Here is a 12,753-nt window from a genome sequence, read left to right on the forward strand (position 1 = left end):
ACGACCAGTGGCCGACACCAGGAAGGGCATTAATAAATCCTCGGGTGCGTCGCGCCCGAGGATTTTTTTTTTTTTACTACCCCCGGGAGACACGGAAGCTACCGTGTCTCCCCCCACCCCCCACCCGCCCCTTTGTGACGTCAGCGTGCCGCGAGGGGCGCTGACGTTGCAAAGGTGTTTTCCCCACGAAAGCAGGAAGCAGCCTTGCGGCCGCTTCCTGCTTTCATGGGGAAAACGGCCTTTTACACGTTCGGGAAGGCCTCGTAAGAAAGGGGAGAGTCTCCGCGATCGGGGGCCAGGAAACACTTTCAGGAAGGCATCGTAAGAAAGGGGAGACACTCCCCTTTCTTACGAGGCCTTCCTGAAAGTGTTTTCTGGCCCCCGGTCGCAGCTGTGCTGCGATCGGGGGCCAGGAAACACTTTCAGGTTTCCTGGCTCCCCCGATCGCAGCTGTGCTGCGATCGGGGGGGCCAGGAAACATTTTGAAAAGGCCTCGTAAGAAAGGGGAGACTCTCCCCTTTCTTACGAGGCCTTCTGAAACGGTTTCTGGCCCCCGATCGCAGCTGTGCGAGAGAGAGGTCAGCTGAGCGGACGTTTCGTGTGGGGGTGTGGAAGGTGACTCTCGTTGAGGTAGGCAGGGCCTGTGTTGTGGAGTGACTTGTGTGCGCGGATGAGGATCTTGAAGGTGATCCTTTTGTCAATGGGGAGCCAGTGGAGGGATTTGAGGTGTGGAGAGATGTGTTCGTGTCGGCGGAGGTCGAGGATGAGTCGTGCTGCTGAGTTCTGGATGCGTGTAGTTTGCACTTGAGTTTTAGAGTGGTGCCGGCGTAGAGGGCATTTCCGTAATCAAGCCTGCTGCTGATGAGTGCGTGAGTGACAGTTTTTCTGGTCTCTGTGGGGATCCATTTGAATGTTTTTCAGTATACGGAGTTTGTTGAAGCATGAGGAGGTAAGAGCGTTGATTTGTTGGGTCATAGAGAGGGAGGAGTCTAGGATGATGCTGAGGTTGCGTGCGTAGTTGGCGGGGGTGGGTGCAGGGCCTAGCGTGGTGGGCCACCATGGGGGGTCCCAGGTGTTTTTGTGTGGGCCAAAGAGGATTATTTCGGTTTTGCTTGAGTTGAGTTTCAGGTGGTTGGCTGTCATATATACATCACTTTTGTCAATATGTGTGTGGTTTCCCTGGGGGGAAAAGGGTCCGACTTGTCTAGTGGCAGTTTTAGTGCCATAAAGAAGCGCAGAAGGTTTATATGCCTACTGCAAAGAGCACATCTGTATTTTATGTAAATAGCTGAGTACATTAGTAAAGTCTATGGAGAGATGAAGGGCACTTTTGCTGGGTGGTAATGAGGGAATCCGAGGAGGAGGGAGTGGGAGCACCAATAATGATTGTTGGACTGGGCGCAGGAGGTGCTAAAGACTGTGACAAATGGTATGTGACAAGGTGTTTTTTGAGTGTCTTGAAAGTACGTGCTGATTGAGGGAAGAAGCGCAGGTAAGGAGGCCTCTACTGTTGCACGTATCTCACACACACCATCGATTTTGTGACTGTCTACGTAGGCTAGTGTTTTAGAGCAACAGTTTAGCCAATAGCAGAGATGGCATCTTGATGGATGACTGCTGCCTGCACTTGGGTTATAGAGGACCGCTCTGACATAGGATCAGAGACTGAGACATCAGATACTGAGACAGCATCTGAGGGATAGGACAATGGCGCAGACTCTGGGAGTGATTTTTCAGTCAGAGGAGTCCCATTCGAAAACTCCTCTTCCAGTACATTATGAGGGAGGTGATGAGGACAGTCCTGCTGTCCCTTCGCAAGCTGTTCGTGCAACTGGGTAATAGTGCGTTAGGCCAACCCAGAGAGCAGGTGAATGCGCCGGCAAGCAGAGAGAGAGTGCTCTCTTGGGAGCTCACCAATTTAGTTCAGCCCCAAATTCCACCACCCAAATCATATTGTGGAGACATCAAAATTGTCTATGGCAAAACAAACTGGTTTTGTAAGGCAGGCACCTGTGTTTTTGGTCCTGGATTCGGCGGCCATATAGAGAAACACACTAAACCCAAACATTTCTGGAAACTAGACATTCGGAGGAGTCCACAGAGGTGTGACTTGTGTGGATTCCCCAAAGTTTTCTTACCCAGAATACCCTGCAAAGCTGAAATGTTGAAAAAAAACTCTATTTTTCTCGCATTTCTGTCACACAAACTACAGGAATATGCTGGGATCCACAACATTCCTACCACCCAGTGACTCCTCACCTGTCCTGATAAAAACACTACCCCACTTGAGTGCCTACACCTAGTGCCTGTGTCAGGAATGGATCACCCCAGGGTCAACAGCTGCCTCACGTAAGGACCAACATTGACCGTTGTGTGATCTATTCCTGTCGCAGGCACCAGGCCTAACCACACAAGTGAGGTATCATATTTATCGGGAGACTTGGGGGAACGCTGGGTGGAAGGAAATTTGTGGCTCCTCTCCGATTCCAGAACTTTCTGTCACCGAAATGTGAGGAAAACGTGGTATTTTAGCCACATTTTGAGGTTTGCAAAGGATTCTGGGTAACAGAACCTGGTCCGAGCCCCACAAGTCACCTCATCTTGGATTCCCCTGGGTTTCTAGTTTTCAAAAATGTGCTGGTTTGCTAGGTTTCCCCAGGTGCCGGCTGAGCTAGAGGCCAAATTCCACAGGTAGGCACTGTTTTCTATGAAAAAATGTGATGTGTCCACTTTCTGTTTTGGGGCATTTCCTGTCGCGGGCGCTAGGCCTACCCACACAAGTGAGGTATCATTTTTAATCGGGAGACTTAGGGGAACGCCGGGTGGAAGGAAATTTGTGGCTCCTCTCAGATTCCAGAACTTTCTGTCACCGAAATGTGAGGAAAACTTGTTTTTTTTTGCCACTTTTTGAGGTTTGCAAAGGATTCTGGGTAACAGAACCTGGTCCGAGCCCCGCAAGTCACCCCTCCTTAGATTCCCCTAGGTCTCTAGTTTTCAGAAATGCACAGGTTTGGTAGGTTTCCCTAGGTGCCGGCTGAGCTAGAGGCCAAAATCTACAGGTAGGCACTTCTCAAAAAACACCTCTGTTTTCTTCCAAAAATTTGGATGTGTCCACGTTGCGCTTTGGGGCGTTTCCTGTCGCGGGCGCTAGGCCTACCCACACAAGTAAGGTATCATTTTTATCGGGAGACTTGGGGGAACGCCGGGTGGAAGGAAATTTGTGACTCCTCTCAGATTCCAGAACTTTCTGTCACCGAAATGTGAGGAAAACTTGTTTTTTTTGCCACTTTTTGAGGTTTGCAAAGGATTCTGGGTAACAGAACCTGGTCCGAGCCCCGCGAGTCACCCCTCCTTGGATTCCCCTAGGTCTCTAGTTTTCAGAAATGCACAGGTTTGGTAGGTTTCCCTAGGTGCCGGCTGAGCTAGAGGCCAATATCTACAGGTAGGCACTTTGGAAAAAACAGCTGTGTTTTCTATAAAAAAAATAGGATGTGTCCATGTTGTGTTTTGGGGCATTTCCTGTTGCGGGCACTAGGCCTACCCACACAAGTGAGGTATCATTTTTATCGGCAGACTTGGGGGAACACAGAATAGCAAAACAAGTGTTATTGCCCCTTATCTTTCTCTACATTTTTTCCTTCCAAATATAAGAGAGTGTGTAAAAAAGACGTCTATTTGAGAAATGCCCTGCAATTCACATGCTAGTATGGGCACCTCGGAATTCAGCGATGTGCAAATAACCACTGCTCCTCAAAACCTTATCTTGATCCCATTTTGGAAATACAGAGGTTTTCTTGATACCTCTTTTTCACTCTTCATATTTCAGCAAATGAATTGCTCTATACCCAGTATAGAATAAAAACCAACTGCAGGGTGCAGCTCATTTATTGGCTCTGGGTACCTAGGGTTCTTGATGAACCTACAAGCCCTTTATATCCCCGCAACCAGAAGAGTCCAGCAGACAAAACGGTATATTGCTTTCAGAAATCTGACATCGCAGGAAAAAGTTACAGAGTAAAACATAAAGAAAAATGGCTGTTGTTTTCAGCTCAATTTCAATATTTTTTTATTTCAGCTGTTATTTTCTGTAGGAAAACCTTGTAGGATCTACACAAATGACCCCTTGCTGAATTCAGAATTTTGTCTAGTTTTCATAAATGTTTAGCATTCCGGGATCCAGCATTGGTTTCACACCCATTCCTGTCACTAACTGGAAGGAGGCTGAAAGCACCAAATATAGTAGAAATGGGGTATGTCCCAGTAAAATGCCAAATTTGTGTTGAAAAATTTGGTTTTCTGATTCAAGTCTGCCCGTTCCTGAAAGGTGGGAAGATAGTGATTTCAGCACCAGAAACCCTTTGTTGATGGCGTTTTCAGGGAAAAAACCACAAGCCTTCTTCGGCAGCCCTTTTTTCCCATTTTTTTGGAAAAAACTAAATTTTCACTGTATTTTGGCTATTTTCTTGGTCTCCTCCAGGGGAAACCACCAACTCTGGATACCATTAGAATCCCTAGGATGTTGGAAAAAAAAGGACGCAAATTTGGCGTGGTTAGCTTATGTGGACAAAAAGTTATGAAGCCCTAAGCGCGAACTACCCCAAATAGCCAAAAAAGGGCTCAGCACTGGGGGGGAAAAGGCCCAGCAGCTAAGGGGTTAAACCTTCCTAGTGATGGAACATTCATGTTTCTTTCTATTCACATGTGTGGGTTGACTGTCATAGGTATGTCTAAAAGCATCAAAGTAAGGAGTCACATATGGCCTAAAGGTTAAGGCCACAGACCTCACACCGAGAGTTGAGGGCTACTCCAGGTGTGTTTGTGTTCATTTTCCTTCTTTAATTTCTTTTAAACTTCAAAAGTTTAAGGTTCATACTGAAAGGTGATCTCACTCTTTATTTGACAAATATTTTTTTTTCCAACATGTCCAGAAATATCTCATTCTAAGTATATCATTCATCGAAACCTAAAAACCTTACTCTCTTTCAATCTTTCTCACACTCAGACCCTTATCCATCCACTCACAGACCTACTCCGACACTCATGCACCCACTTACAAACCTACTCAGACCCTTGTGCACCCACACAAAGAGCCACTCAGACTCACACTCACTCACAGACCCACTGAAACCCTTGCACACTCACTAACAGACCAACACAGACATTGATGCACCCACACACAGACCCACTAACACACTGATGCACCCACTCTCACACCCAGGAACTCTCACAGTGACTCTCACACCCAGATACATCTTCTCACACCGATTCTCACACCCAGAGAGAAAGACCGTGGGCTGTGCACGGCGCAAGGTTGGGTGGTTAGGGGGGTTGGCTGCAAGTTCTGCTCAACGGTCATTGGATTAACGTACAGTAATAAAAATTACTTTATGTTAAAAAAAAAAAACAGAAATTCACTGAAAAAAAAATAAAGGTTTGAGGGACATTATAGTTAGGAAATTTATTTTTAAAGAACAAAAATTCACTTAAAAAATAAAAAACAAAGGTAACAGGGACATTCTAGTAAGGCTCACATTTTAAACATACAAAACTATAGAAGTTCACCTGTTAGCTCAAGTAACTATTACCCATGGCGTAAGGTAACTATAATTTGCACCCTAGCCATGCAGTGCTAATTACAGCATACATGACATCTTTAATAACCATTAATAACCTATCAATGTAATATTTGCAGTAAAAATGCTGATGAAAAAATTGTGCATGGGGGGGACGTGAGTTATAGTTACCTCAGGGCACGAGTTATCGCCTTCTGTGCCGTGGACGTAATGGTTACGTCCTGCGGCACAGTGCTGCTGTGCCCAGGACATAACCATTACGTCCTGGGCACACAGCCCAGAGGGAGCTCTAGCGCTCCCTCTGTGGGGTTCCCCCCCACCCCCAAGCCCTTCCCCTCCCACCCCTGACTACCCCACCCCCCCGTGACGTCAGCACGTGGGCGCGCGCTGATTGTAACAGAGCCTCCTCCCATCGCGCTGGAAGCTCAACTTCCAGCGCGATTGAAAGAGAAATGCTTTGCATTTCTCTTCCGATCACGTGGGGGAGGCCGAGAGAGGCTTCAAAGTGAAGGAAATGTATTTCCTTCCCTTTTAAGTCTCTCTCTGCGTTTTGGCAGCCGGATTGAAAGCAATCCGGCTGTCAAAACGCCCACTAGACACCAGGGATGGTTAAAAAAAAAAAAAAAAAAAAAAGGAAATTGGCAAAAGGGAGCGACCCCTTGGGCAAGGGTCGCTCCCAGGGGGGGGGATTTTTTTTTTTAAGGCCTTTTCTGCCCCGGGGGGGGGGGGGGGCAGAAACCTCTAGGCACCAGGCATATATATATTTTTGTTTTTAGTTTTTTTGTTTTAGATGTGGGGAGCGACCCCTTAGGCAAGGGTCGCTCCCATAGGGGGCAAATTATATTTAGGCCATTTTTGCCCCCCCTTGGGGGGAGATTGGCCTATTTTTAGGGGGGGGGGGGCAGAAACCACTAGACACCAGGGATTTTTTTTTTGTGTTCGGGAATTTCACGTAAGCGGAGCGACCCCTCAGGCAAGGGTCGTTCCCCTGGGGGACAAATTTATTTTAGGCCATTTCTGCCCCCCAGGGGGGCAGGTCAGCCTATTTTAATTAGGCCGAGCTGCCCCCAGGGGGGGCAGAAACCACTGGGGTTTTCTTTTGTTGTTGTTGTTTTACAGATGAGGAGCGTCCCCATAGGCAAGGGTTGCTCCCCTGGAGGGGCAAATTGTATTTAGGTGATTTCTGCCCGCTTTGGGGGCAGATCGGACGATTTTAGGTCAATCTATTTTAATTAAGCTGATCTACCCCCAAGGGGGGCAGAAACCACTAGGCACAAGGGATCTTTTTTTTTTTGCACTGTCACGCAAGGGGAGCGACCTTGTAGGCAAGGGTCGCTCCCTACAGGGTGTGGGGGGGCAAATTTATTTTAGGCCATTTCTGCCCCCCTGGGGGCAGATCGGCCTATTGTTATTAGGCGATCTGCCCCCGGGGGGGGCAGAAACCTCTAGGCGCCAGGGCTAATTGTTTTGGTGTTTTTTTTTTTTGTTTTTTGTTTTTTTAGAGATAGGGAGCGACCCCTTAGGCAAGGGTCGCTCCCCTGGAGGGGCAAATTGTATTTAGACCATTTCTGCCCCCCTTGGGGGCAAATCAGACGATTTTAGGTGAATCTGCCCCCAAGGGAGGCAGAAACCACTAGGCACTGGGGATCTTTTTTTTTGTGCCATCACACAAGGGGAGCGAACCCATAGGCAAGGGTCGCTCCCCGGGGGGGGGGGTGCAAATTTATTTTAGGCCATTTCTGCCCCCCCCTGGGGCCGGCTGAGCTAGAGGCCAAAATCCACAGGTAGACACTTTGCAAAAAACACCTCTGTTTTCTGTGAAAAAATGTGATGTGTCCACGTTGTGTTTTAGGCCATTTCCTTTCATGGGCGCTAGGCCTACGCACACAAGTGAGGTACCATTTTTATCAGGAGACTTGGGGGAACGCTGGGTGGAAGGAAATTTGTGGCTCCTCTCAGATTCCAGAACTTTCTGTCACCGAAATGTGAGCAAAATGTGTTTTTTAGCCAAATTTTGAGGTTTGCCAAGGATTCTGGTTAACAGAACCTGGTCAGAGACCCACAAGTCACCCCATCTTGGATTCCCCTAGGTCTCTAGTTTTCAAAAATGCACAGGTTTGGCAGGTTTCCCTATGTGCCGGCTGAGCTAGAGGCCAAAATCTACAGGTAGGCACTTTGCAAAATACGGTATGTGTCCACGTTGTGTTTTGGGGCATTTCCTGTCGCGGGCGCTAGGCCTACCCACACAAGTGAGGTATCATTTTTATCGGGAGACTTGGGGGGAACATAGAATAGCAAAACAAGTGTTATTGCCTCTTGTCTTTCTCTACATTTTTTCCTTCCAAATATAAGAGAGTGTATAAAAAAGACGTCTATTTGAGAAATGCCCTGTAGTTCACATGCTAGTATGGGCACCCCGGAATTCAGAGATGTGCAAATAACCACTGCTCCTTAACACCTTATCTTGTGCCCATTTTGGAAATGCAAAGGTTTTCTTGATAGCTATTTTTTACTCTTTATATTTCAGCAAATGAATTGCTGTATACCCGGTATAGAATGAAAACCCACTGCAGGGTGCAGGTCATTTATTGGCTCTGGGTACCTAGAGTTCTTGATGAACCTACAAGCCCTATATATCCCCGCAACCAGAAGAGTCCGGCAGACGTAACAGTATATTGCTTTCAAAAATCTGACATTGCAGGAAAAAGTTACAGAGTAAAACGTAGAGAAAAATTACAGATTTTTACACCTCAATTTCAATATTGTTTTTTTCAGTTGTTATTTTCTGTAGGAAACCCTTGTAGGATCTACACAAATTACCCCTTGCTGAATTCAGAATTTTGTCTACTTTTCAGAAATGTTTCGGTTTCTGGGATCCAGCATTGGTTTCATGCCCATTTCTGTCACTGACTGGAAGGAGGCTGAAAGCACAAGAAATCGTAAAAATGGGGTATGTCCCAGTAAAATGCCAAAATTGTGTTGAAAAATTGGGTTTTCTGATTCAAGTCTGCCTGTTCCTGAAAGCTGGGAAGCTGGTGATTTTAGCACCGCAAACCCTTTGTTGATGCCATTTTCAGGGAAAATGCCACAAGCCTTCTTCTGTAGCCCCTTTTTCCCCATTTTTTTTTTTTTTTAAACGAAATTTTCACTGTATTTTGGCTAATTTCTTGCCCTCCTTCTGGGGAACCCACAAAGTCTGGGTACCTCTAGAATCCCTAGGATGTTGGAAAAAAAGGACGCAAATTTGGCGTGGGTAGCTTATGTGAACAAAAAGGTATGAGGGCCTAAGCGCGAACTGCCCCAAATAGCCAAAAAAAGGCTTGGCACAGGAGGGGGAAAAGGCCTGGCAGCGAGGGGGTTAAAGTAACTTGAGATAACTATCTAAGAAGAGAATTTGTATTTTTAAAAAGTGAACCTAACTATAATGTCCCTGTAACCTTTGTGTTTTTTTTAGTGTGTGTTATATTTTCTCAGGTACAATGCTTTCCTAGTTTAGGTATCTCAGTTTTCTTTATACACCCATAAATAAGTGTGTCTAATTAATTTATTTTTCCCATTGCTCAAAAGTCCCCTTTAGAACCGCACTACATAGTGTTATTTGTTGAAAAAGATGAATTATGTGGGTGAAATCTTAAGCTATGTTCGATAATACGGTACACTGGGACTGTTGAGTAACTACGCTGTGGGGAGCTGTGTATTCAAGCATGAAAAGAATAGAAAGTTCGCTTGCCAAAATGTAGCAACATAAATTAGCGACATTTGGGAGGCGTACAGTGTGAATCATTCACTAACCAGATATTATGCATAGGAACGATTGAATTTTTATCAGGGAAAAATGTTGAAACAATGACATTCTTAAGTAAGGTATCAATAGATGGAGAAGCCTGCAAACAAAAAAAAAGTGTTGAAAAGTACTTACAAAAAGGTGAGAACCACGGAATTACGGTGGAAAAAGCAACAACTTTAATGAGCAATTGGGACAGCAAACTTTTGGTCATAGGTACGAAGTGCAAGGAGCCCGGGGGAGGCGGTAAGGTGTGTCTTGTCAGAGAAAACAGCAGCGCGAGTCTAGAATGAGTGTAAAAATCCAGCACATGGGTTTGCAAAGCATTTGTGCTCCGTGGCATTAGAGGAGGGAAGTGTGCTCCACACTAACGTGCATGTTCGTGTGCCTGCGTTCCACCGTCACTAATCAGGTTTCACAATATTAGTGCACTCCACAAAAGTACGCTCCTTCCTTTCTAGCCTAACACATGCGGCATATCGCACAAAGCAGGCTTGTTTTCTCTAGACACCAAACAGTAGCTAGACCTGACAGTAACAAACAACTCTATTTATAAACAGAAAAATGTTACAAATGTAGGCTGTTGTTGAAAATGTCTCACAGCAGTGTGGGGGCAAAAGGGCATGTGACACAGGTAACTTAATTTAAATGTGGGAAAGGTTCATCTTCATTGAACTGTCTTAGTGTCACTGAAGTACATTTTTTAGTTTTTTTCTGGGCGAGGGGAGACTGATCAACTCCTGTAAGGCTGCTAGACTGTATATCCGTCAGATGTATCGTTCGTGTGCGCCATGCTCCTCATAGAACATATGTCTTTACAAAACTGGGGAACTCGCAGGCATCCTGCAAATAATGCTGCCAAGTCGTGCCACGAATGGTTCCCAAGATGCCCACTGTCATGTCTGCCACCTTCAGCCAGTCCAGGGTTTTCAGCCAACACTTTGCCTGCTGGTATCTTTATACCCATATCTAGGACGGGAAATGTGAATCGACAAGCCCCCTAATGATGTGACTAAAAAGGTCATGCACAGCATTAGGTGTCATACATGCCGTCTATGTTGGTAAGACGCCAATATTCCAGCACATGGGTATCATTTTAATAATTGTTATCAGATGTGTTGTTAAAGTTGTGTAAACTGAAGCAAAGGCTACTGTGCCCACAATGCATCGAGTTGCATTTTTTCTACATATATTGTTTTCTATATAGAGCATGAACTAGACCCGAAGGCACTGGAGCGCTTTACATAAGCACCGATTACATTACACATTCTTATTTGTAGGCACGAGGCGATAAAGAGATTTGCCCAGAATCACACGATGTTAAGCCAACGCCGAGACTCAAACCCGATTTATGTTATGTTACATCAGGAGACTGGAAACAAGATGTTCTGGAACATAAAACTACCTGTTATCCCAACCCTGCCAAGCTTCCCAGCTCCATGCGTGCTACTCCAGTCAAGGTTATTTTTTTAATTCTGGCTCTTGTAGTCTTGTGTATTACGTAGAAAACATGACTACAAGTCCCAGAATTCAAAGGGAAAACCTAAACTAGAGCAACATAGCAGCCGCGGACCTTTCAAATGTGGCAGTTATGTTACCAGCATCTATACAAGTTATGTGTGCAGCACAAGTAACCTCCAAAGAGACACCTTTAAATGCAGGAATAGGCAAAGGACGAAAACAATAAACCACGTTTTTCAATCGCATCGCTCTAGGTGAAACGATGCATCTGGTAAAACACGCAATAGCGGGACAATAAATGTCAACACTACAGTGCTTCCCCCTCGCCTTCAGATTTTGTGTGCGTGGTCGTACTTGTGTGGCGACATCCTATCTCTGTGTAGCAACGGAGAGCAGAAACAAACCGCTACATTGTTCAAGGGACGTCGCCACCCATAGCATTTCATCAAACCCAACCATTGCGTCCAGTGCGATACATGACTAAAATATTCTGGCCTAACCAGGGCTGAGGAAAGCCTCTGTGCACTGGTGACAAAAATAGCAATTATTCAAGCCCAGCTATTTCCGAACGCTGTCTGCAGGCTGCCACGAACATTGCATTACAGGCACCTGCGGGGCGGTTATTTTGAAGAACCGTTGCAGTGTTATGGTTGCGCTTCCTTGCTATCTGCTTGCATCTTATCTGGCCATCTGGCCAAGTGACAGCAGCCCGTGCAGGTTTGGTCACCACTCACTCTCACTCCAGCTGCCCCGTTCCCTCTTTCGCTTCAGCAGCACCTGTGCGCGCTTCCTCTCCGCACCTGCTCCCCGCAGCCCAGGTGGGCAGGAGCCAGGTATTCCCTCCTTTTCAACATAAGGCACGAAAACGCCCTGACACGGGAAGGTCAGAGAGCCTTACCTTCCACAGCCATTCTCTCAACTCGTGCTTAATTCAAACATAATTCTCCCAGCGGCAGCACTGGTCGCCCGTCGCCGCGCTCATGTGATTTCTGTGCTGATTCGGTGACAGGCTACAAGCCCAGCCTGCAGCAGACATACAGTAACCAGGGACCGTGCTGCCTTTTCACAGAGCAGCCCTGTGGGAAATGTAGTCTCGCGGCAGGAGTGCGCTGCTGCAAAGGAGACTGAAAGCCTCCTTTGGCGTCCTGGTACGTAATGTAGAGCTTCTCCTGGCTTTAATCTTTGGAACCCGAGTTTTATATACGTTCTCTGGAGCACCTAATTACACAAAACAGAGCCTGAAGCTGAGAAAAGAACTACAGACCCCACAATGCAACCATGCGCGTCCTTCCATTTAGCATGCTTACACCTTACAGGAACGTGCTGGCGCCACCTATTTGTTAGAGTTCAGATGTGCCCGTCCTGTTTAAAGGACATCTGATACACCTGTCAACATTCTGATGAGCAAAGTGCACTTTTCATGCCTCTTGTTTTTCGACGCGCACTTCACTGTTCTCACGCTCGTGCGCATGATATGTCTTTTCATTTTCAAGAAATTAAGGCATTTTTCAAGCGAATGCTTCCGCGTTGCAATAATGAGCCGCCTGCCGGTTGTAAGTGAACGGATTTTTATTATATACAATCCTGCAGTTCTTAGTATGGCCAACCTCACCATTCTTCTTAAGGTAAACAGCCAATGGGGTGTTGGTTTTGTAAATACTCGATGTCACTAGTACCGTGGACGCTATGAGGCCTCCAAAATGTATACATTGCGAAAAAGTTTACTTCGCTAGAATCCATACATGCCAACATTTTAGAAGAGGCAAGTGGGAGATCTGGAACAAAATAGGAGAATGTATTTCTCCCATTGACGTCTATGGAAGGAGAGGGAAGTTCCTGTCTGGCTCTGGTGATCGGCATGTATGGGAATGCTCACAATTTGATTAATCGGAGCGCTATGCTTCATGAGACAACGTGTCCCCGAGCTAAGGCACG

At 46.2% G+C, this 12,753-nt stretch overlaps 1 protein-coding gene across 1 annotated transcript in view; it reads right to left on the minus strand.

Moving 5' to 3' along the window:
* SAMD12 (sterile alpha motif domain containing 12) overlaps positions 1–11,878 on the minus strand; it is a 1,150,632-nt gene extending 1,138,754 nt beyond the window's left edge. The window contains exon 1 of the mRNA XM_069220652.1: positions 11,717–11,878. Coding sequence (XP_069076753.1) covers positions 11,717–11,729 — 13 coding nt within the window. The 5' untranslated portion in view covers positions 11,730–11,878. The remainder of the gene's footprint in view (positions 1–11,716) is intronic.
* Positions 11,879–12,753: the final 875 nt, after the last annotated feature.

Source organism: Pleurodeles waltl, chromosome 2_2, assembly GCF_031143425.1.
Source record: "Pleurodeles waltl isolate 20211129_DDA chromosome 2_2, aPleWal1.hap1.20221129, whole genome shotgun sequence".
NCBI classification, from domain to species: domain Eukaryota; kingdom Metazoa; phylum Chordata; class Amphibia; order Caudata; family Salamandridae; genus Pleurodeles; species Pleurodeles waltl.